Source organism: Trachemys scripta, chromosome 7, assembly GCF_013100865.1.
Source record: "Trachemys scripta elegans isolate TJP31775 chromosome 7, CAS_Tse_1.0, whole genome shotgun sequence".
Lineage (NCBI taxonomy): Eukaryota > Metazoa > Chordata > Testudines > Emydidae > Trachemys > Trachemys scripta.
The window spans coordinates 105,363,075-105,388,606 of NC_048304.1; the positions used below are offsets into that span (position 1 = coordinate 105,363,075).

General features: G+C 41.6%; 2 protein-coding genes across 10 annotated transcripts in view; one reads left to right on the forward strand and one right to left on the reverse strand.

Moving 5' to 3' along the window:
• The window catches only part of CTBP2 (C-terminal binding protein 2), a 224,740-nt gene extending 211,704 nt beyond the window's left edge, over nucleotides 1-13,036 (forward strand). For 4 of the 8 annotated variants that reach the window (XM_034775258.1, XM_034775257.1, XM_034775255.1 and 1 more), the window contains 5 exons: nucleotides 2,524-2,738; nucleotides 3,276-3,406; nucleotides 4,655-4,782; nucleotides 6,094-6,211; nucleotides 11,553-13,036. In XM_034775258.1, coding sequence (XP_034631149.1) covers nucleotides 2,524-2,738; nucleotides 3,276-3,406; nucleotides 4,655-4,782; nucleotides 6,094-6,211; nucleotides 11,553-11,733 — 773 coding nt within the window. In that variant the 3' untranslated portion in view covers nucleotides 11,734-13,036. Of the gene's footprint in view, nucleotides 1-2,523; nucleotides 2,739-3,275; nucleotides 3,407-4,654; nucleotides 4,783-6,093; nucleotides 6,212-8,231; nucleotides 8,360-8,538 lie in introns of all 8 variants that reach the window. The other 4 variants (XR_004646396.1, XR_004646395.1, XR_004646397.1 and 1 more) reach the window with 4 other exon arrangements.
• A 694-nt stretch (nucleotides 13,037-13,730) lies between these two features.
• Nucleotides 13,731-25,532, reverse strand: part of ZRANB1 (zinc finger RANBP2-type containing 1) — an 82,258-nt gene continuing 70,456 nt past the window's right edge. For both annotated transcript variants that reach the window (XM_034775261.1, XM_034775262.1), the window contains exons 9-10: nucleotides 18,919-19,148; nucleotides 13,731-17,900 (exon numbers count right to left, since the gene is read on the reverse strand). In XM_034775261.1, coding sequence (XP_034631152.1) covers nucleotides 17,679-17,900; nucleotides 18,919-19,148 — 452 coding nt within the window. In that variant the 3' untranslated portion in view covers nucleotides 13,731-17,678. The remainder of the gene's footprint in view (nucleotides 17,901-18,918; nucleotides 19,149-25,532) is intronic.

The following is a 25,532-nucleotide window of genomic DNA, read 5'->3' on the forward strand; positions in this document are numbered from 1 at the left end:
CTGTTGTTATTCCAGAGCCAGTGTAAGCATGCTGTTCGTATTGTACATCCCCCAGCATAAGTAGTCCACACGCAGGGCACTGAGCCGGGCTAGCCACATTATCACTGGTATTTCGGACAATGAGCCAATTGCATCCCTGCTGTAACTCTAGTGACTTCGGTGGTGCTACATGAGAGGTGAATTTGGCCCACTTTGTTCAGAAGCAGTTCGTTGGGAAAATAAAATATTCAGAAATGAGGCACTGGCCCCTGTCATGGGCTGCGTGAAGACAGAGGCACTGAATGGCTGGACTTGGTCTGGAAAATTCTTTCATTTTCCTCGCATCATAACACACTCAGGGCCTGCTCCTGTAACCACAGGCCCAAGCTTAGAGCTTGCTGCTAGAGGGAGGAGAAAGGCTCCAGCACTCCTTGGAATTCCATCTCCTTCAACTAGAGTCCCTCAGCATCACCTAGCCCCAGACAAAAGGGGGCAGTAAAATGATGGTGCTAAAGCTCTGCTGTGTTGAGGAATGGGCCTGGTCTGTAGACAGGGGATGCTTTGTATGAAGTACTCAGGTAAGGGCAGCTTTTCAGGCAGTCGCAGCACAGGACTCACATAGCCTGATTCTAATGAGTACTTCAACATGAATGGACAGTGCCTGGTTATTTGGCTTTCTTTACATTGCCAGACAGACGAATGAGGAATGAAGGGGCATGTATTGATGTAGAACTTGGGTAGCCGAGTCCAGGCAATGACATTGAATAGGAACGACATTGTGGATAATGACCTGCTGATTGCACTGCAGCTGTCCCTCTTTATCAGAATAGGCTTATTAAACCTTTGCTTCAGAACCATGACAGTTGTCTTAGTCATGCCCAATTAAATAGCCATTCAGCAAGAGTATGGAAGAAAAAGCCTACAGCAAACAAGTTGCTCTTACAACTAGGGCTTTATTTTTTTGTGGGTGTGTTTTTTTTTTTTTTTGGCATTGTCTGCTTGAACAAAAGCACCTCATAAAGGATTTCATTTCTTAATACAGCTCCTCATGGCCTGACCTGCTCAGAGAACACACAGAATGTGGCCCTACCCTGGTGGGGTTGTAGCTGCAAATTCTGACCTCAGAGCCAAGCGCTGCAGGGGTGCAGATAGTTACGTTTACTCAAACAGCAACCTTTTAAATAACATGGCAAATGCTTAATGGACAGTCCTTTTACCACTATTGCTGCTTGTATTGTAAAGGTGCATTCTAGGCCTAGTCCTCTGCACGCTGTGCTGTATGGTTAGTGTTTGCCCTTCAGATAAGTCAACAGCTAGACAGTCGATCCTGAGAATTAAAGAGGCTTACAGATGTCACGGCTGCAGCAGGGAGGGGAGGCCTCAAAGGCAGGCGGTTTGTGTTACCGGCGCAGGGGAGCGTTAAATGACACATTTGGTTACTTTTTTTGCTCTTTCTTAAGCCAAAGGCAGAATGAATTGAAGTGATGTAAGCACCAGGTTCGGGGCTGAGATTGCTGCAGACAGAAGTTTGGCATAAATGTGCCAGTGAGTGATGGGGCGGGAGAATGGGCAGTGCAGGGGGTTAGTGATAATATTTAGCCTTTTTCCTGCTCGAAGGACTTTGCAGCCCTTGGTTAATGAATCTGTACACATTAGAGGTGCAACGTATCAGAGGGGTAGCCGTGTTAGTCTGGATCTGTAAAAAGCGACAGAGTCCTGTGGCACCTTATAGACTAACAGACATATTGGAGCATAAGCTTTCGTGGGTGAATACCCACTTGGTCAGATGCATCTGACGAAGTGGGTATTCACCCACGAAAGCTCATGCTCCAATACATCTGTTAGTCTATAAGGTGCCACAGGACTCCTTGTCGCTTATTAGAGGTGCAGAATCTGATTCCCTCTGTGGCATTGGACTTCACTGGCCTGTCTCAAGTTTCAGAGCTTGGCTTCGAAGTTCCTGGCTATGTGTCTTCCATTGAGATTGCTAGCCCTGGCCTCGGCTCACATCCTCAGAACGCTCCATGCCTCTTTAAGGAGAAATGCTTTTCATTACACTAGCTTTCCCCTCTGCACCTCTCATGTCAGCCACATGACTTAAGTACAGTACAGGAGTATGATACTAGTCTAGGCCCATAGGCACCTAAATAATTTGAAGATCGGGGCCTAACAGCCAATGGGAGCAGCATCAGGCCACAGGTCACCTCCTGGAAGAGTCCTAAGAGCTAAATAAGTGGTTATGTAGGTGTATTAGAGAAGTGGTGCAGGGCAACTTCTGTACCTCTTGCCTGGCTCTAGCCACTGCTCATGTCATTCTTTCTTCCAAAAGCCCCGCACCTCAGCACCTCCTGACAAACAGATGTGATAATAAATAAACGAGAGCAGGCAGAATCAGTGCAGACTGAATGAATTTGCTGTGGCACAAGGAGAAAATACATGGGAGCAAATAGTGGCAGTAAATGGATCTTTTGCCTACTGAACATTGTTGTATAGATTCAGTGCTGCAGTGTCTCAACAACCTCTCTTCTTCTTCTTGATACGTAGGTCGCACTGCGCAGGCAGTTGCAGTTCGAGCCAAGGCATTTGGATTCAGTGTGATATTTTACGACCCATACCTGCAGGATGGGATAGAAAGGTCTCTGGGCGTCCAGCGAGTCTACACACTCCAGGACCTGCTATATCAGAGTGACTGTGTATCGTTGCACTGTAACCTTAACGAACATAATCACCACCTTATCAATGACTTCACGATTAAGCAGGTAATTTACCTTTTCGATAAAAGAAAGAAGATCATTTTATGGTTCGTGCTGAAAACCCAGAACAGTATAATAGTGATGATACCAGTGATGATTTTACCTTTGAGTAGTTAGTTACATCTGTCTCTTGCACATTAGGTGATGGTACCAGGTGATAGCAGGTAAGAGAGCCCATTCATGCAGTTGCTGAGACAGAAACAGGAGCCTATTTTGTGTGACATTACAAACTAGAGCCTAGGCTTTTGATATAAAAACCTTTGTTAGTAAGCGAACACAAGAACCTCCTTGCGAGCTTGGAAGGTTTTCTTTTGGGGTTAATCCTACACTGTGCAACCTTGCGCAGTCAATATGCAAAACATATGTGTTCAGAGGTAATCTTTTCAGCAAGGAAAATCTGCCTGTATTTACCATATTAAGTGTTCTGAGATTCTGCATACAGTGCTTGTACCTACTGTAGCATTTAAATCCATGTTGTGAGAAGTGAGGAGTCATTGAATAACCATATTGAATATTCTCTTATTTCCTCCTGGCTTCCATCAGATGAGGCAGGGAGCATTCCTAGTAAACACAGCACGCGGTGGGCTTGTGGACGAGAAAGCCTTAACTCAAGCCCTGAAGGAAGGAAGGATACGAGGAGCAGCGCTTGATGTGCATGAATCAGAGCCATTTAGGTAAACAATGGGGTTTTTTTGTTTTGTTTTTAAATTAAAAGCTACTTATACATAGTGTAGTTAATTCACTTTTCATCTTACTGCTATTTTAGGGCTCACATTTATTCCCATTGACACCAGCTCCCGCGATTGGGCCCTGTCAATGTTGAGACTGGAATTCCTAGTGCTATGAAAGAGAAAACAGTAGGCATTGTTCTAGAACCAGTAATCCAAGGAAGTCTTGAGACTATTAATAATTTAAAAATTTGGTTTATAAACAAAGTTGAAAAGGGACCGTGTCAGGTTAAAAGTCCTGTTTCACTACAGAGAATGCTCCACTGGACAATGAAAATAAACATGAAGAGTTCACTTTCCGACACTAGCACAAGTCTGCTGCGTTTGCATTGCAGACACTACAGGAGAATATTTGTTTATAAATGCAAATGAAAACTGTTACTGCAAATCACGGACATATTTCTGTTGACGGTTTTGAGAAAGCTTTCTCTTTATTTATATACGTATAACTCTATACAAACTTACAAACTCAAGTGCTCAAATGACTTGACCGTGTCTCTTCAAGTCTCCAGCATTAGTGACTTTGCTCCTTCAGTCCATAGTGTTGGAGAAGAAACACTGCTGGAGACAGATGAATTATTGTTGCTGCTAGAGAGACTCCCAGTCATTTATCTCCTCATTAATACTAGTGATGGAAGTATTAAAATCAATCATCCAGCAGGTTTATAAAAGGCTGTCAAATCCACCTGCTCTTTTTATCACAACTGCTGATAAATTTTTCAGCACTGATCAGGGCCGGCTCCAGGCACCAGGCAACCAAGCACATGCTTGGGGCGGCACCTGGTAAGGGGCGGCTAATCTTGGGATGGTGGGGGGCAGTACGGCGCGGCATTCCGTGGGGGGAGCGCTACGGCGCACGGCGCAGCGCTTGGGGGCAGGGGGGCTCAGCGGGGCGGCGCTTTTTTTTGCTGCTTGGGGCAGCAAAAAAGTTAGAGCCAGCCCTGGCACTGATGCAAAGTCCAAAATGCCCCCTGAAGCCCGGCACTAAAGTAGCATTTCAGCACCTCTTCTCCCAATGCCAGACACCACTCAACAGTTTCAGACCAGAGGGAGAACCCATGGTGTTCCATGTTCACTACATTTGCTGAGGCTGTAAATCATGTGGCTAGAGCAGAGTGGCTTGCATGTGAAGGAAGCTGGCCATTAGGTTGTCACGATTTGTAACTTTCACCCTGATTTTTCATATTTATATAGTTTTGCTCAAGGCCCATTGAAAGATGCTCCTAATTTAATTTGTACTCCGCACACTGCTTGGTACAGCGAGCAGGCATCCCTAGAGATGAGAGAGGCTGCTGCTACTGAAATCCGTCGCGCAATCACAGGTATCTAACTCTGTCTTTTTATCTTACGCATATTCTATTTAGCCTGTGTTTATTTTGTAATAGACAGCATGCTTCAATGGATTGGACAAGGAGCCAGGAGCCCTGGTTTCTAAACCTGGCTTTGCCAGAGTTGCTGTTACATTGGACAGTTCATATATGGCCCAATTGAAACAGGTGCTGAGCACCCACAGCTCTTACCGAAGTCAGTGGGCATTCATCATTACTCCCATTTTACCAGTGGGGAAGGTACCAAACCATGAACCTCTCCATGACTTGTGCGAAATGATCCTCGCTCCCTTTGTGTAAAGCACTGTCGGCCGATAAGTGTTATTGGTATTACACACAGTGCAGCTTTATGAACAGCGCACCACGTGGCTGCCTGGCTGACACAGACCGTGTGTAAGTAGGGGTAATTTAATCATTGCCGCTTTTAAAGCAACAAACCAGGACTGTAGAAAAATAACCTTTGATGTCCTATGCTCTGATAAATCAGAATAATTGTGCAGTGACTGTCAGAGAGCTTTGGTGTCCCAAGGCCTCCAGGCACTTTAACCATAAAGCACTACATGTCCCAGCTAAACCCTCACAGTCACCATAGAGCAAAAAGGAAATGCCAGAGATCCAGCCCCCAACTTCCCTCGTGCCTTTGGAGCAGATAACACGAGCACATAATTGAGGAGACCAGGAGGGCTTGAGCCAGCCGTATTCCACCCAGTCATCGTAGTCACCCAGCATTGAAGAGAAGAAGGCTGTGCCACAGGAGCACCTGGTGTGGGCAGCGTACCAACCAGTGTAACCTAGGGCAGCCATGAGGTTATACTGGCAAGTGAATTGGGAACCAGCCCTAGGTCAGAGGACTACAAGGGTAAAATAAAGCCACCTGTGCCCCAAAACCTCACTCTGTGGGTCTTGCTGCAGTCACAGCTGAACTTGACCCAAGAATTGGGCCCATTATATATATATAACATTACAGCAAAACTTTGGCTCTCACACTTCATCTTGCAACGGAAGTTATTTATCTTAGGTGGTGCCAAAGCTTGTTGCCTAGATGCATCTCTGAAATCAGCAGAAAGTCAAGTTACAGGCTTTTCTTTTTTCCGCAATAGAGGCACAGTAGCCTGCTATGCTGAACTGCTATTCTGGCTCCAAAAACACTGCTGGGTTCTCCAAACCGTTCCACGCTGTTTGTGGAATGTGATTTTTCCTTCACACTAGCAATCGCAGTAGAAATCAGTAAACAGTAGCTCAATTGTATCTTGATAAGGCCATAAGTTGCTTAACACTTTTTAAACTTTAATAACTATATTCCAGGTCGCATCCCAGAAAGCCTAAGAAACTGCGTGAACAAGGAATTCTTTGTCACAACAGCCCCATGGTCAGTAATAGATCAGCAAGCACTTCATCCAGAGCTCAATGGTGCCACATACAGGTAAGATGGAGAAAAGTATTTTCACTGCTGTTTGATACAGACTGGAATTCCATATGCAGTGACAATGCTGCTAGTAACTATTGCTAAAAAAAAATAATAATAACCTCTGTGGCTTTGACTAGGTAGAGGAACTGCGTGTGTAGTCATTCAGCAGGAATTATCAGCACTGCTCAAATTACTTATTCTATAGAGAGCTTAGTTTATTTTACACATTTATTCCATTGAGACATCACAGCAGCTGCTAACGCTGCATCTCCATAAATGGCCCGTACACAGAATCTCTCTAGATTTGTTCTGTACTTCTGTCGAAGGGCTTCGGGCAGTCTTAAACTAATCTGTTTAATCTAGCCATTCACACCATGCTCATCACCGTGGCCTAAGAAGCGGATGGAAAACTTGAGACTCAGTGCATTATTCTTACTAAAAATACCCCCCAGACTTTCTATAAGGAGCTGTGGAGCTTTTGCCGAGCAGGGGGGGTGGAACAATCAGAAATACTTACAAATAAAAATATAGGCACTGTACAGGAAACAGCCTGTGCCTTTTATTCACAAAGACAGAAGTGTGCGGTTGGGGGTGCCAGGGGAGTGTATCTGGGGAGGAAGATGGGACTTGAGGCAAAGGCTCAGATGGACACAGGATTTTGAGAGAGAAATACATGCAGATCATGTTCTACATTAGTACTCTGATATGTTGTTGGGATACTGCTGGGTCACATACTTAGGCCAAGATTTTCAGAGGTAAGAGGCTTAATGCTAGACTTTTAAATCCATATTTAGGCACCTAGATTTTCAACAGTGCTGAGCACCCAGCAGTTTCCAGGAGGTTTTGCAGTCTTGGTTTTAGGTGTATAGAAACAAACTCTTACAAAACCCGAGGCCATGAGTCCAAGATTTAAAAAAAAAAACTCCCTGTGTTTATTTTAAATTAATAGACATTCCTCTGCAGTGTTTGTAACCAGAATACTGCAGCATGGTGGTAGGAAATGAGAACTGGACAATGAAACTGATTTCCCAATTTTCTTTGTCCAAACTGAGAGAGATGCAAAAAAAGTAATTAAATGTCATAAACAGCAGAAAGTAAATGAGGCTTTTAAAGTGCTTCCAGTTTCCCTGTAAGCTGGGTTTAGTAACCAAGGTTACTGTGTTTTATGAAGATATAATTTGACAGTGTCCCCGTTTAAGTGGATAATTCTACTGGAAGTAGGTATCTGAAGAATGAGATTAATTCTAGCTCATTCATCCTCCTCGCTTCTATGGGCCCTCCCACAGCACACGTACTAAGGAACCCCCCCCCCAGCCAGATTATAAAATCCACATATGGGGCCAGATCCTGACCTTTATTATAGCTGCTTTGCATATCACAATGGCAGTTTGCTACTGAGTGCTTGGCCAAGGCTGTATATTATTCCATTATGGGCTACAGCTTAATTGTACAAGAAAATAGTATCAAAATGGAGTCGTTCATGTTTGTATTATTTTAAAAGGGGAGGCAATTAGAACAGTCACTAAAATGTCCATAGCCAGTTGTGTAGTTAACTTACGCCGCAGTAACCAAAGCGGGGAGGAAATGAAGGAGTAAAATGGTTTGCTTTTCAACTCTGTACAAAACGCTCATCATTAAGCATGAATGAGGCAGTTCAGACAACAGTGGTGTCATACACAGTACAAAAGAAATGTTGGGATAGATTCCACTGTAGCCTGGAGCGACTCATTTTATTTGGACTATCTACAAAACTAGTCATGACTCTGCTGGAGAATATAGAATTTAGCATCAAAAAGTAGCCAGAACGTTACATTTGGGCCGTCTCATAATTGCATTGAGATGTGCCATATCAGAATGCGTAACGTATTGTGCTTACAGGCTGTTGCTTTCTCTGTTTAACTTACACCATTTTTACAGTGTGTACCACACACACTGCTTATTGTGTAACACATTTAGATACCGTGAATCAGATATGTGTACTCTGAACATATGATGTACAGCACAGATTGCTAACAATATATTTTCATTGGTGTAGATCAGCCACTTTTGGAGTATGCTTGCCCACTGTAAAGTATGAGCGCATTTTTCAGGTGTAGCAGTAGAGGCCAGGATACCAGGTATTTTAATGAGATGCAACATGTGTGTGTCCACAGCGTGTGTTGGGTGAGTTGGTTTGTTTTTGCTCATGAGCAAAGTTAACATTTGAAGCCACAACTTGGAAAATGTGGCCAACATGGACCAAACTTTTTAGCACAGTTGGTCTAATTTAGGATCAAGATCCTTGTGCCAGTGGAACTAAGAAGTCATAATTGACAATGGCCTTTTCTTCCCCCATCAATTAGGATGAAACCATCTACTTCCCTTCTCACCTTCACCTCTGAGTTCCATGTAAGTCTAACCCTGCTCCTGAAATTTCTTACCCACATCTTTTCTTTTAGCCCTTGCCCTCTCCATTTCATACCAAAGCTACTATTATCTTCATCTGAATGGCTGCCTCTCCCTCCTCAGTCTCTTTGAGCTGTTGTCACTTCAGCAGAGTCTGTTGCATCCCCCTCTTGTGCACTTTCCTTCTGGAACATACTCTTCCCTTTGTGACTGCTCCTCTGCTGGAAGGGACTTCATGCTTGGCCCTTGCTCCAGTTTTACACATGCTTTTGATGCCTTAGTTTCAGCTCTCCCCTCCATACTGATGACTTACAGATCTTTCTCCATCAGACTCATCTTGTATTTCTTCCTGGCTGTCACATTTCCTTTGCAAGCTCAGAATCGGTTCTGCTCTCCACCTACATCTCTTCCTCTCTTTATTATGGTTGAAAATGCCACCACCCTCCAGCACCTAAGTTAATCATCATGATTTTGCTTTTGCTGCCTCTCCCCACCTCAGGCTTCGAGTGAGATCATGTCGTTTCTTTCTTTCCCTAACATCTGTCCTGTCCCCTCCATCTCTGATCCATGCCTTGGTTATCTCATCTTGTCTACTATAAACTCCACCAGTCTGCCCTCTGTGTTTATCACCATATGCCCTGCCAGAGTGTGACTGCATTATTGGCTCCTGCCCCTCTTAATCCCATCATTTTTCTTCATACTAAGCTCAAGGTATTTGTCCTTGTCCTCTTTCAAGGTTCTGCATCATTCCCCCTCTGCATACATCTCATCTTACAAGCCCTATCGCTCGCTGTGTTCCTTCCTACTTTTAGCTTTGCACCATTTATTAGCCCCATGCCTGAGCACAAACTGTGCTCTAGATCCTGGCTTCTCAGACAGCTCCCCTACTGCACTAGTTCAAATAAGACCATAAAGCAGCCCTAATTAGACAGCTGAGGGGAATTCTAGGCAGCATGGAGAGGTTCTGGCAGGAGGCATGGTTAGTGCATTGCTACTTTCTAGAACCTGGCTGGTATAATAGCTGCTATCCCACAGTGAGCACAATACTCAGTAGCTCACCCAGCCGGGTGTAGCTGCAGTATGCTCCCTGCAGCCCAGAAATTCTCCTAAGCATTGCCAGCACCTATGTCAGCTAACCCAAAATTCATCCCTCTAACATCCCTTGGCTCTTCCCTATAAATGCAGCCATTGAAATATTTTCCTGGGCCTTTAAAGCAGTGTAAGCTTTTCCAACTTTCATGCCCCCGGAAAGGATTGAATTCAAAAGGTATTTGCTACACCTGTCACATCTTATTTTTCATGTAAGCTGCTACCAGACTTTTATTCATCAGAGTTAAGAATATTTATGGCTAAAATTGTGTCCTCATGACCTTTGGTTGTCCCACAGATATACAGCCCATCTATATCAACTTCATAGCCACAGTAGAATACAAGCTGTATGTTCAACTTATTACCTTCCCATGAAACATTTAGCTCCACAAGCATGGTTCAAACTGTTAGTTGTCCACTTTTACAAGAATCATTTTCAGAAGACTGACTTCAGTGAAATGTTTGCATGGTAATAATGGTCCACCAGATGTTTTTCCCTTTAGAAGAGATTACGCCAATATAGTTAGAATATCTTCGTGTGTCTCGGTGATATAGCACACCTAGTGCAAGTTAGGGACCTCATTGAGCTCACTTTTACATACAACCTGCTGCCAGGCTACATTCTTGTATCTCACGCAATACATTAACACGAGGCCAGTAGATGTGTTCAGATCCTTCCTAAGTGAGAAGCTGATTTCTATGGTTAAGACAGCTGAAAAAACATAATGGGGTGGTTGTGGTGTCAATAGGAAAGCTCAGCTTGAGCAACTATGAGTTAATTTAAAAAAATAATGCATAAAGCCTGTGCGCTAACAATATGCAAAATTAAGCACATCAGGGCCTTTATCTTTAAAGGATTGCAACTAACTGGCTGGCACGAGGCAAGACAAAAAAGGGTAGTGAAGTATGATACTTGATGGTGAAGGAAGCCTTGGTTGCATTTTAAATATTCAATACATTTTTTTTTCCCCCCCCCCCCCCCCCCCAACAGTTTTACCCAATTCAAATAGAAGTTTTTCAGTTCTTGCCTTACTTCCTGCTAGCTGGGCATGGGAATTGTCCCTTAGGTTACAATGGTAGTACTGTTTAGAGACTGAGCTTCTTCTCTACACTAGAAGAGATTAAACATGGAATAATACCCTAAATAAAGTTTGAAATAACATTTATATAAACACTTCGGTAACAACAAATGCTGAAAGCATTTTCCTCCTACTTTTTCACCCCCTCACGCTAGTGGATTTTTTTTATAATAGAGGAAGTGCTCTTCTTCACCCATTAAAGTCTTCATCAGTTACAAGGTATGGCTGTAAATCACACAAGTCCATATTGAGGGATCTTTTCACATCAGCACCTAGTGGCCATTAGTGTATCTACTGAAGGACTTTCAGGTTCTGTATAAAGGCTAAAGCCTCATTCCATTTCCTTATAAATTTATCATTTAAGTAGTTTTGTGTCAAGGGCTACTGCAATGTTATTGCTTCAAAAAAATCTTGATATGGAGGTATGTGATTAGTCTATGGGGTGAAGGCGTATTGGCATGACTGTTACTATCACTACACCAGTGGACAGAGACTACGCCAGCTGCAGTTTGTTTCTCCCTGTCTGATCATAGCTCCCTTGAAGTGATGTGGAAAATAAATGTGCACAGCCCTAGCTGGACTATTTTACTTTAAAAATTAGTTCAACTTTAAGCTTTTGAGCAAATAGTAGGTTTGTTTTTTTGTTTTTTTTAAATGTCTTAGGTATTAAAATAGTTACACCTTGCTGCCTGTTTTGGTGAATTATAGACACCACTACACAGGTAATTTGTTCTGGTTATTCCTTAATACATGTCTTTCTACAGTATTTTTGCCTATTGGTATCATTACCTGTTTCTTCCTAGATATCCACCTGGCATGGTCAGTGTCGCACCTGGGGGGATTCCAGCAGCAATGGAGGGCATCATACCTGGAGGCATTCCCGTTACCCACAATCTTCCAACAGTGGCACACCCTTCCCAAGCTCCATCTCCTAACCAGCCCACAAAACATGGGGACAACAGGGAGCACCCTAATGAGCAATAGCAGCTAATTTAAAAATTATTCAATAAACTTGGGACCAAGAGACATTGGAAAAAAAAAGTTATACAGGAACTAAAAAAGGAATTTGATACAAAATTTGTAATGTTGATTTTGGACAGATGCATCATTGATGTTCCAGTGTTAACTACAATGCGATAACAGTCAAGACTGAGGAGAAACCCTGAAGAAGTCACCTGCTTTACTGAAGTACTGACAACTAGGATGATATACATTAATGATCAGCTTCGGTTACTATGTGTTAAGTTTCCTTCATCTGTGCATCAATCACAAGAATAAAATAGATTTCCCCTTCTCAGCCCTTGGGAATAGCAGGGCCTATTCACCTGTATTTACAGTGTTGCATCAAGCAAACCTGAAAGAGTTAACATAAGAAATTTAAGAGGAAACCATCATGTGGATGCAGCCCCTTCTTTATTCACTTGTCTGGTTACCTCTTTTTACAGGAGGAGAAAATACTGGCTTAGAGATGAGAAAAAAAGTGTCGTGGTGCAGTCCTAACTGGCCAGTAATATATACTGAAAGTTCTCTTAATAAAGTTTTAATATAGCCATTCAGGCCAGGAAGGTTAGGATGTGGAAAAAAAGGTGTCAGTTAAATAGCTCCCCTCCTAAAACATGGAAGTAGAAATGTTTCTCTCATCTGACCGACACACTGAATAAAGTAGCTGTAAATTCAGTTATGCCCCCCCAGGGATGCAGAAAGAAAAAAGAAAAAAAAAAGTAAGTTTCTCACACTATTTGTACTCAAATATATTTTCTCAGTTTTAAATCTGCAGCTATTTTATCGAGTGCAAACGTCTTGAGCTGGAAAGGGTTCAAGAAGAATAATGTTGCATTTCCGTATGTCTCAGGAAACACTTTTTATGGTAACTTGTCAGACTGTATGAACAAAACCCACTTTTTTAGACATTGATAAGAGTCTTCTTTTCTTCACGTGATATTTTATACAAGGACACTTCAAAATGTGTTATTAGATGTGACTGATTTTAACAAATCCTATTAGATTTGTATCAACTAGTTACATGTTATATTCATAGTCTTTTGTGAATCATCGCCTTTTTGTTTAAAAAGATGGCCTGTTTTGAGCCTTTGTATGGGGGGGGGGGGGGGTTTACATTCCTGTTTCTGTGACAAAAAAAATCTTAAACTGTCCCAAACAGAAAGAACAATGGCTATCAGAAGTATGTTTTGTTTTAGTGTGTTACCGTTATTGTATTTGTTTATTGTGAAAGTGGACATTTAGCGTTCAGTGCAGTTTTCAATAAAAAGTGATAAAATTTCTATAATTTCTGAAATGTAGAGCCCTCAATGCAATTTTAATATGCTTAAAAATAGAAACCCTTTGAGAATGTAAAAGTAAGTTATAAATGTGATCAGAACAGCATTAGTACCCACCTCTTAAACAGACCTCATGGCTGCACAACTCACAGTGAGGTAGGGCAGATCTTCACCTGCTATAAATTGTCACAGCTCTATGACAATTTACACCAGTTGAGGATCTGCCCTGAGGTTTCTATGCCACATGTAGATATTTATAATTTAGAAATTCTGGAGAAACTCACTTTAACCTTGCTGATTCCTTAGTCAGTTCAGTTTTAGAAAAACTCATCTGTGTTATCTTCTGCCCCATGATTTTTTACTTCTCAGAAAAATGCATTTTGGATACATACCTTGCTAATATTTAAATTCTGTGCAACTTTCATTTACCTTACATATCAAAGAAACTCACCCTTGTGAACATAGTGCTTTGGGAAGGAGCTAGCCCTTGGCTGTACCACCTTTTAATAAGTGTTAACACTTATCTACACTAGACAGAGAAAATGTTAAACTTGATTCTCCAGAAACTTGCTAAGTCTGAGCACTAGCAGCTTCAAACTTCACTGCATGGAGGGTCCATCCTTGTATTAATGCCAACATCCACTTGAATAGATGGGGCAAATAACTGGACATGGGGAAAAACAATTGAAACCAAGAAGTTTCTAGTTACAAAACTGTATTTGTTTGTTTTAAATTAAATGGAAAAGCTATTTACCAGCTTCAAACATGTTACAAAGAGGTCACATTTCATAGCTGTGTGACTATCCTTTTGTCAATGATCTAACATAGCAAGTATGACTGATTATCCATAAACACCAGCATAGAGAAACCAGGAGAATAAAACAGGTTAGTTAGAGAGAGGACATTTGGGAAACATGAAAATGAAGATAAAACATTTAATTCATGTTGTCAAGATTTAAAGTGACTATTTTAAAAATAACTTGTTGGTACTGTCGTTTTTTAAAATAAGCAGTTGCATTTCAGATGGGTGTAAATACTGTTCTAGGAAACAGAATAATTTGTGCCAGTGGTTCCTAGTGCATCCATTGCCAGCAGTGAATTTTGAATCAGGAAGATAAGAGTCCTGGCACAAACCTTTCAGAGAATGGCAGATGCTGTAGACTTTCATCCAGTACTTATAAAAATAAGACTAGATGCAAATCATACCAAACTTAGACAATAGCTTCCAATTAAGTTTTACAGTTCAACAAGAACTAAAAATGAATTTAAAAAATCCAAGTGTTACAAAGTATCATAGTAACAGGCTTCAGTTTAAAAACAACACTGTACTTCTGGGGTTGTGACCAGTACAGAGGGATTCAACTGTCTGTAGTACAAACACAACAAAATATGCAAGGAGGTGGTCATATGGAGTTGGGGAGAATGTGAATCCAGCCTGACTTGACATATTACTGGGTCCAAAGCAAGGTGACTGTAGTATGCCTCAAGTTTTTTCAGACTGAAAAGTTAGTATACAAGGGGAGGGGAGAGAAATGTATGCCAGATAGCTGCTGCTCAAGTTTTGTGCCTTTTGCTTTACTGACAAACCAATTTACTGCTGCTTTTGTACTAATACAAGGAAGGCTGGGGGCACTTCCATCAATCAAGGATAACATGAAGCAGTTCATACAAGTAACAAAAATGTGACTGTGCTGATAAAACTGGCATTTAAAAAAAAAAAGTGTCACCACTTCATACAGTAAAGCTCACAGAAGTTACTTCTCCTTAAGCAGTTAATTAAGCAACACAAGAATTCTGCATTCTTCAAAATGAACAGCAATACTACTTTGCTAAGGGAGTATGAAACATTCTAATAATGCTGGTTAAAAGCTATGCTGTAGCAGCACTCTGGATGATTTCAGCATGCCCTGGTTTAACAAAAGTGACCCAGGAATTAAATTCTAGTAAGGAATTCATGAATAGTCCAAGACAATTCCCAGATGCAGAGGGGGGCAAGAGTTTGAAATGAAAAACCAAGTACTGGGCTATGTAAGCATTCAACAGTAAAAAGCCAAGTGGTAAATTTAATATAGACTGGGTCAATATAGGACTTACACACCAACTGCACATATATGTTCATAAACCTTCAAGGGGGAGATTTAATGTACACTGGCTACCGTGCTGGGAAAAGGACAATTGCTTACACCTTCATCTACTGTAGTGGGTGAGGTGCACTGTCAACAGATAAATGAGTTGGGGTTTAACTAGGGATTTTTGTTTAAAAAGTCTCAATTTTGAAAACACAGTGAGGCTTGTTAGCCTGAACCTGTCATTTTATAGATTAGAAGAAAGCAGTAATGGTTAATAAAACTCTACAAAAAGTATGAGGGGTGTCAATTTGTAACAAAAGTGGGGCATAGATATTAGACAGTGTGGGGTTTGGTTTGCTTTTTAAAATTAAAACCTGTAATTGCCTGTATAGTAAACTGACATTAAATCTCTCTAAAAATGAAAGGATGTTCATTTCTTCAAAAGAACTCAAATTTGGTTACAGTCCACCCATATTGTTGGAGGCAAGATAAGGCTTGCTTTTGCAACAATTTGGTTGGAGAATGGCAGAATAATGAATAAAAGTTAAAAATTATTTCACAAGGAAGGTATTTGAATCTTCTTATGACTTGCAGTAACTATGTGTCATCTGGGGGAAGATATGTCAATGAAGCAAAGTGTTATCTGCTGTTTGTCAACACCATTCATATAGCATACTGAAATGAATGCATGAGCTCTTAAGTTACTCATTGGTCATGGTACACATGGATTTCACTGTAAGGTAACATCATCATCGTTGAAGAATGAGGACAAGGTATCAATCTACCCCACTACTGCATTTAGAAAACAAACTGAAATCAAGATTGTATGTTAAGGTAGAACCTGTTCACTATCTGTGATTCTTCTATTTTCACTCAGGTAATTCATACATATACTGCAAAGAAACATGCATTCTTTTACCTGAAAATCTATGCATGCACCAATCGAAGGAGACCTAAATGGCCAAAAGTGTGAAGACACATTTCATAATAAACGTCAATGGAATCCGAGAGGGAAAAAATTGCTAACTTAATACAGCACTTCATTAGTTCTATATTTTTGGTGTTTTGTCACCAAGATTATCTAGGAGTTGTGCACATTTCAATACCATCTAAAGCAGCATTTGGAAGAAAAAGCAGCAAGTTCTTTAGTGTTTCCATAGCCTTAAACTACACAAAAATATGCACTTTATGGGTCTTCTTTTGAAATTCTAGGTCATCTACTGCAAAGTTCCCTATCCACCAGCCACGCGCACACACACTATCAATAGTTTTCAAAGTGCTTATTAAAGAAGATCTGAATTGCATTGTATATGTAAAAAACTGGCATTAACCTTCAGTGTTTCTAAGCAAGGTTGTTTTAAGATAAACTTTAGTCATTACGAATTGCATGGCTGAAGTTATCACATATAATAAAATTTCTACTGATGAATATACTCTGGACTTAGACTTTTATGAACCTTACATATTAAGTATGGCCACAAAAGTCAACATGCAAGAAATTCCCAGGTTTACATAGAGAAATATATTATACAGTGCTTTTTTTAAAAAGCCACTTTTAATTAAAAAAAAACAACCTTCATTCTAAATTGCCAAGAGTTCTCACTAATGATCAAGGAGTGCCCCTAGTAAAAGGTAGTTTTCACTTGCAATGTTTAACTAGGGCGAAAGACTCAATGATAAAATGATACACTGTACATATCACAGCAAGACTCGGTTTGGACAATATGAAATTCTCAAATCACACTTGAGTTGGCAACTCCACGCAATTGTTTAGTATGTAATCTCTGGCATAACATTTTAGGTCACTTTTCTAAATAAATATTTCAAGCATACTGAAGAAAGTATTAAATGTTACAAGGTGAAATATTAATGGAGAGCAGAAAGGACTTTTTCAGAAAACAAAATATAAGTTCACTCAATGAAAAATGTAGCTCTTCTTCCACAGTTTGTTCCTTAAAGATTTGATTTTATTATAATGGGCACAACAGTAACTAAAATATTAATAAAATAATGAACTTTGTACTTCTGACTTGCTCTGGATAGTTTGTGCAAACAAAAAAATAAGCCTCACCATCTGACCTGGGCACTAGTGAGATCTCACAAAATGGCCTTTCAAGAAAATGTGTCAGAATATTTGAAGAGTGATGTAGAATACAAGTTCTACTGTAAAAGTAAATCTCAAAAGGAACAAATATCCATCTAACATGTGCTTTTGTAAGTGCCCTTATTTGAAAGAAATTTCTTCTCAATAATTAAGATGCTGGTATACTTTTTTCCTATTACACAACTTCTTACACAACCACATGCGATACATTTATAGACAGATTTGCAACTGGAAAGAAACAAATGTTTTGTCTTGATAATAAAATTAGTTTTTTGTTTTTGTTTTTACAAACTGTAGTCCAACCAATTTAGCTCTCTTCACACAGCAGATGAACCTCTATACTCTCCCCATGCTGGTAAGTAAAATCCTTTCAGCATGCTTCTGCTAGATTTAAGTCAATCCATAACAAACTGCTAGAGCACGACTCTAACTTTGGGGTCATCAGACACTATGCATTGATACTTTATTTTTATTTCATCATTCATCATCATCATCGTCTTCATCTTCCTCACCATCAGAAAGGGATGTACAAGGGCGAATCTGTCGGTAACGGTCAAGCCACTTCTCTACCATTTGTGTGACCAGGGGATGATTGCGGCGACGAGAGCTTTTCTGCATAGCAACAAGGACTCCACCCTCTGTCACACAGCAGTCTAGCCATTCTCTGAGCAGCTTTTCTTGCTGCTCCTCATTACCTATCTTAGGGGACAGAAAACAGACTCAGGATGAAGGTTTCAAGCTTGCTGACAACTTTAAGGAAACAACCTGTGGTATATTGTGACATCTGAGCTAAAGTAGTACCACTACTCTATTTAAATACCGTTAGTGGGACATAACATTTCATAATATTTATTAGGGTTTTTTTGGCTTCTTTTTTTGAGAGTTTAATCTGTGCGCACTCAGGTTTTACAAAAAAAAATTTTAATTGTTACATTAGTTCTTATACTCAAATCATACTTGCCAGTTTTCCCTCTCCCTCCTCATCTTTAAAAAATCCATTTAAAAATAAACCTTAGTACAGTGCAAATATTTGTATGTTACCTACTGTACAGAAACAGCAGACAATTCTAAAGCTGATGAGTTCTTACAAAGCGCTTGTAAATCACAAGGCAATCCTTACAATTCTAGTAATACTCTGCTCCAAACTTCTGTTCTTGAAGACATTGTTCAAAGTTATGGCTTGCCAGGTAATATTCCCTTTATAATTAAAATTATATACTATTTCTCCTTTCTCTACATACTGGTTTCTGTGGACAAGGACCCATCTCCAAATCCTCAAATGTGGCTCTACACTTAGCTAGAGTGGCTCCCTATCAGTATCAGCAAACAAGCATAGCTTAGTTAAAGCAAAGATGTAGATTATACTCTAACTCTTAGAGCCTATTGGCCAATAAATAAATTGCACTCAATCTAGGGCTGAATTTAAATTTTTAGTTAACTGGGTGCCTATTCTAGATATATCTGGGTCCATTTCAGGGTTACTGCATTTGTATTTACATATACAGTACATTTACATTCAACTTGTAAGAAACTAAACCAAGTTCCAAAGAGGTGAGAAGCATCCTTTTGCACTCTCCTCTCAAATTATGGGGAGGAGAGCAGAATCGGAAAAGGGTAAGTGTATTTAAAACTTCAAACATGTCAGACTGCAAAAAGAGACCTCCTGTACTTACAAATAAGTGTGGAAAAAGTTGCCAGCCACATAAATGCTTCTTACCTCTTGAGCAGAAAGGAAGTGAATATGCAGTAATTTCCTCTCGCTGTCAACCAATGGTAAAAAAGTAATGGTAACATCATCATCAGTGTTCAAATTAGCACCAGCACCTCGATTGCCATAACCATCATTCTCCATGGCAACCAGAGCAGAGAAGTGGCCCCTTGTATAGCCCAGAGCAATAGGACTTTTCCAACAAAAACTCTGTTCCCATAACAAAGGTAAATATACACCTAGAAATAAAAGGAAAAAGGGATAAGACACAGAACTGGAACTGGAGCCCTCTTTTACATTGAAGTGATTTTTGGTGGAGAGGGGGTTTCCAAGCTGCTTTTGTTAGCTGAATACACTGCTCTACAGCCAAAATGCTTCTGAAATAAATGTAGTCAAACTTTACTAATTCCAGGTCACTGAGAATGAAAATGATGCTTAAAATTGTTGATTGGCTCTAGTTTTCAAGATATGCTATTGGGTCAGTATATACGACCCTTGACTTGGGAATGGCAGAGGATAGGTGAGTTATAAAGGGAAGGGATCTCAATTTAAACCAGAAATGACTAAAATACATCTTTGACTGGATCTATGAATAAATCTATGACTGGGTTTGGACAGTACTTGCTTTTTAGGCAAAACAATGAATGATGCAATCTGAAGCTAGTATTGTGTCATACATGATATGAATTGCATCATGTTATTCCTAGAAGTCATGGATGATGCAATCATAACAAAGCTTACATCACTCTGCTGAACACATTGCCCTATATCAGCTCTAGAAATCATACAGTGTCGTGCTCTCTTATTTGTCAGTGTTTGATTTTGCAAAGGGACACATTTCTGTTTAGCCAAAGTGAGCAGAGATGCCTCGTACTTGTGTGAACAGTGTGGATAACTTCTGCTATGTTTGTGGTGAAGTGACTTTTGCATCACAAAAGCGCAGTATAACCACTATGGTTAAGAAAGCCTATCACCTTTATTTTGGCTGCAAAATTGGAGATCAGGACAAGAGGTGGGCCCCACACGTATGCTGCAACAGTTGTGCAACAAATCTTTGCCAGTGGTTGAACAGGAAAAGGAAATCTATGCCTTTTGCAGTGCCAATGATTTGGAGAGAGCCAACAGATCATACCAGCAATTGTTACTTCTGCATGGTGCCTCCAAGTTGGGAAAGGTGTGTCAAAGAAGAAAAAGTGGACTATGCATTATCCAAACATTCCATCACCTATACGCCCAGTACCCCATGGAGAAGGACTGCCGGTTCCTGACGCACCAAAATCATTCTCACTTGAGTCAGACGAGGAAGAGGAAGAGGATGAAACTTCTGATCCTGAACCATCAATGTCACAGGACCCACGTTTTCTCCCATCCTCCTCCTCTGAACCACATCTCCTAACACAAGGTGAACTGAATGACCTTGTCAGGGATTTGGAACTACCCAAGAGTAAGGCAGAGCTGTTGGGCTCCAGACTACAGCAGTGGAATCTCCTGGCAGGTGATGTTAGGGTTTCCATGTTCCGTGACCATCAAAAGGATCTTGTCCCATTCTTCTTCATGGAAGGTCATCTTGTAGCCTGCAACAACATCGATGGTGTGATGGCAGCCCTCAACATCGTTCACGATCCAGATGAGTGGAGACTGTTCATTGATTCATCGAAGACGAGTCTTAAAGCTGTTTTACTGCCATCAATTCCAGTTGGTCATACAGTCCATATGAAGGAAAAACCTATGACAACATGAAACAATTTTTGAGGTGCATAAACTATGACCAACATCAGTGGTAGCTTTGTGGCGATTTTAAGGTTATAGCTTTCTTGCTTGGTCTGCAGACTGGATACACAAAGTACTGCTGTTTTCTCTGCGAATGGGATAGCCGTGCAAGAGATTCCCACTACATCAAGAGAGACTGGCCACTCCGACAGTCATTGGAGCCTGAGAGGAAAAGTGTTCAGCATCCACCACTTGTTGAATCAACGAAGATTTTGTTACCACCCTTACACATCAAGCTGGGTCTGATGAAGAACTTTGTCAAGGCCATTGACAAAACACAAGCAGCTTTCAAGTACCTCCGTTGAAAATTTCCAAGGTTAAGTGAAGCTAAGATAAAGGAAGGTGTGTCTTTGTTGGTCCTCAGATTCATGAACTTCTTCGAGATGATGCATTTGACCATGCACTGCGTGGCAAGGAAAAGACGGCATGGAAAGCCTTCCATTAGTGGCAATAAATTTTCTCGGAAACAACAAGGCAGACAACCTTGGTGGAAAACCTCCTCAAAGCATACAAAAGCCTTGGTTGCAACATGTCACTAAAGATACATTTTTTTGCACTCTCATCTAGATTTTTTTCCACCGAACTGCGGAGCAGTGAGCGACGAGCACGGCAAGTGATTTCACCAGGACATTGCAACAATGGAGAAACGCTATCAGGGCAAATGGAGCCCATCATTGCTTGAAGACTATTGCTGGACGGTAGCTAATCAGTTGTTTTAATTGTCATATTTGAATTCAGCACATCAAAATATATAAATAGCACATTTTATCTCTGAAGCAGACGACTTCTCAAAAATTGAAGACCAGTGTTATTTATATCAAATTATCAGAGAAACACCAAAAGATCATACTACTTGCTTAGATGAAAGACTAGTTGAAACCTAGACTAGTTTCACATTCCAATTTCAGAAATAAAGTGAGTAAATTGCACTGCTGGGATTTTTTTCTTCTAGGAACATGAGTAATTCTTGATGTGTACTCCTGCAAGATAACTCAAGCAAAAGCTTGCCTTACCTTGTGACAGTTCATAAATAGCTGTGCGTAAGCCAAGTGCATATGTACCATAGCAACCTTTCGTAGTGTAGCTGCCTGCAATGTGTTAGGCAGGTATGGCTGCAACAAAATACAAGCCATATCTTTGCTCCTACAACATTCGTGGAACACTGACACACAAAAGGACAATACTGAAAAGGGATGCTAAATATTTCTGAACAATGAAAATCAATGAACCAGTCTGCACATTTTAACACGTACTTCCAGGTACTCAGAACTGGCCATGTTTGGATTGCAAACACTACTGGGAAATATAAAATTATTTCAATTTTCTCTGGAAATTTTTCCTATTAGATTTAGGCTTACAGATGTGTTACTACTAACTGAGTGCCCCTTTAACATTTTGTTTAAATTAAATTTTTGAATTTTAAACAAATGGTCAACTTTCCATTTGATTAACCTAAATTTGTAGAAAGAGATGCAGAATGAGGATGAGTTACCAAAAAACAACAAAATTTTTTGCAATTCCTCAGAATTAATTCTGCACGCATATTTAGGCAAATGACTTCAGTAAATCAAATATTGATATTAAAAATATATGAAGTCCCAAACCGATGAAGCATTAATGGGAAACTAATTTATTAGATTGAGTGCTTCCATGTCAAAAGATGCTAATTACAATTTAATTTCCAATTTTCAGAAGAAACTAAGTAGCATGAAAATTATAAGACAAAACAAGAAAAGCAAGGACATTCAGTTGTCTGTCTTTACCCCCATATCAAAACCAGGAGATCTCAGATATGCAACATTATGAATTGACCCTAGTCTTCCACCACAGATACAATGAAAAATATTAAAAGGCTGTTCTCATCTCCCATAGAATCATTTAGGTCCTCTCCAGCCCCACCTCCGCCTGCAGAGTTTGGCAGTTAACTTTTAGCTCAGATTTAGGATTTCATGGGGGCCTACTCTCACATCACTGATCACAGGGTCTGTGAGAGGACTAACTAAGATCAAGGAGGAAAGCACCAGCTGCACACCATCAGTTGCCACCGATAGACTTCCACAGCTGTCACGCAGGAAGCTGTGCTCTAGTGAAAAGAATCCCCAAATCCATTGGCTTGCTCTGCCAAATACTGCAGTGTCCCTGGCATGCTGGGTAATAGCATAATGAGAGGAACATGTGGACCGACAACCACGTCGCGGCCCTGCAGATCTCCTCGATCGGGACCTGAGCTAGGAATGCCACTGAGGAGAATGTGCTGTTAGTGCAGGGGCAGGTATCTCTCCTAAATTGTAACCTGACAGGACGTGATCCACAATTAAATTCTTTGAGAAGACAGGAGTCCCTTCATCCTGTCTGCTACTGCGACGAACAGCTGGTTCGACTCACGAAACGGCTTTGTGTATTCGATATAAAAGGCCAATACTCGCCGAACAACCAAGGAGTGGAGCCTTTGCTCCCGACTGTTAGTGTGTAGCTTAGGGTAAAAGCCTGGTAGAAAAATGTCCTCCTGGGCATCAAACTGAGAGACGACCTTCGGGAGAAAGGCTGGGTGAGGCCTAAGTTGCACCTTGTTCTTATAAGGAACGGTGTAAGAAGACTTGGAAGTTAAGGTCTTAAGCGCGGACATTCTCCTAGCGGATGTTATTGTGACCAGGAATGCCATCTTCCATGACAAGTAAAGTAATGAGCAAGTCGCTAGGAGCTCGAAGCGGGGCCATTAGTCTTGAAAGAACTAGATTAAGGTCCCAAGACGGAATCGGCTGGCTAACCTGTGGGTATAATCTGCTGAGACCTTTAAGAAACCAACCAACCGTCAGGTTGGAGAAGACTGATCAGCCAACTACTCCTGGGTGGAATGCCAAAATGGCAGCTAGGTGAACCCTTATTGATGAGACCGACAGGCCCTGCTTCTTTAAATGCAGTACATAGTCTAAAATGAGAGGTATTGGTGCCTGTGTCGGAGGGGTGCAGCCCTGCGAACACCAGATCAAGAATCTCTTCCACTTGGCCAGGTAGGTGGCCCTGGTGGAGGGTTTCCTACTGCCAAGGAGAACCTCCCTAACAAACTCAGAGCATATTAGTTTTACTGGGTTTAACCAGAAAGGTGGAGAGACTCGATGCTGGAGACGGACGTGATCTTAAGTGATCACATCCAGAAGCAAGGGCAATGTGACTGGGTTGTCCACCGATAGGTCCAGGAGCTTGGTATACCAGTGCTGGCGAGGACAGGCTGGCACTATCATATGACTGAGGCCAGCTCCCTGTGGATCTTGAGCAGCATCTTGTGGACAAATGGGAAAGGTGGGAACATGTACAACAGTTGGTCCATCCAAGGGAGGAGGAACATGTCTGCAAGAGAGCCTGGGCCGTGGTTCTGGAAGGAACAGAACTGCAGGCTGCTGCTTTTTGTGGCAAACAGGTCCATCTGGGGAACTCTGCACCTTTGGAAAATACTGTTCACCACGTCCGGGCAAATGGACTGTTATGGTTGTGGAAGGACCTGCTGAGAGATAGTCCATCAGCTCATTCTGAGAACCTGGGAGGAAGGATACTTCCAAGCTCCTTGACACTGATGCAAAGTGAGATCTTGTCTTGCGACCAAAGAGCTTGGGACCTGAATTCTCCCAGATGAGCATCCCACCCCAATGCTGACACATCTATGACCAGGGTCAGCTAGGGCTGTGGTTTGGTGAAGGGGACCCACACGGATACCACTGCCTGTGGGTTAAGCCACCACTGGAGAGACCCCGAGAACTGGCGGTGGAAGTGTAACCACTTTGTCCAGGTTGTCACACCCTGGCCGGTAAGTTGATACAAGGCAGGCCTGGAGAGGTCTGAGTCTCAGCCTTGCGTGTTGTACCACTTATGTACAAGCTGCCATATGTCCGAGGAGCTTCAAGCAATTCCTTGCTGTGGTAGTGGAGGTATTGCTTGAAGCCTTGTACGATGTCTTGCATTGTCCGAAAATGAGACTCTGGCAGGAAGGTTCTGGCCTGACCCGAGTCCAACACTGCCCCCAATGAACTTTATTCTCTTAATAGGGGATAGTGTTAATTTGTGTACGTTCAGAAGGAGACTCAGCCTGTCAAAGGTGGATCTCATCAAGGGGATGTATTGCTCCACTTGCACCCTGAAGCAGCCTCTGACCAGCCAGTCTTTGAGGTACGGGAAGACCTGCACCTGCCTTCCTCTTAAGAAGGCAGCTATGACTGCCATGCACTTGGTAAAAACTCGAGGGGCTGCTGACTGACCAAAGGGGAGGACCGTAAACTGGTAATGCTTGTGGTTCACTACAAACCTGAGAAAGCATCTGTGGGCTGGAATGATCGATATATGGAAGTATGCGTCCTTCAGGTCGAGGGTGGCATACCAGTCTCCCAGATCCAAAGACTGGATGATGGCAGTCAAAGAGACCATGTGGAACTGTAACTTCTTCATGAATCTGTTGCAGCCTCTTAGATCAAGAATGGGTCTGAGACCGCCTTTGGCTTTAGGGGCTTAGAAAACATTGGTAGTAGAATCCCTTGCCCCTTAGCTCCTGAGGAACCACCTCAACTGCTCCCATGGCGAGGAGCATTTGAACCTCCTGTATGAGGAGTTGCTCGTGAGAAGGGTCCCTGAAGAGGGATGGGGAAGGGAGGAGGAGCAGAACTGGAGAGAATATCCCACTTCTATGGTGCAAAGGACCCAGCAATCTGAGTTTATGTGGGACCATGCACAGTAGAAGTGGGACAGACGATTCAGAAAACAGGATGAAGGATCCGGTGAGTGGACTGGTGTGTCGCCCCCGGGCTCGCCGTCAGAAGGCTTGCTTAGAGCCTGATGACTGCCTCACTGAGCTCTGGCCTTGACTG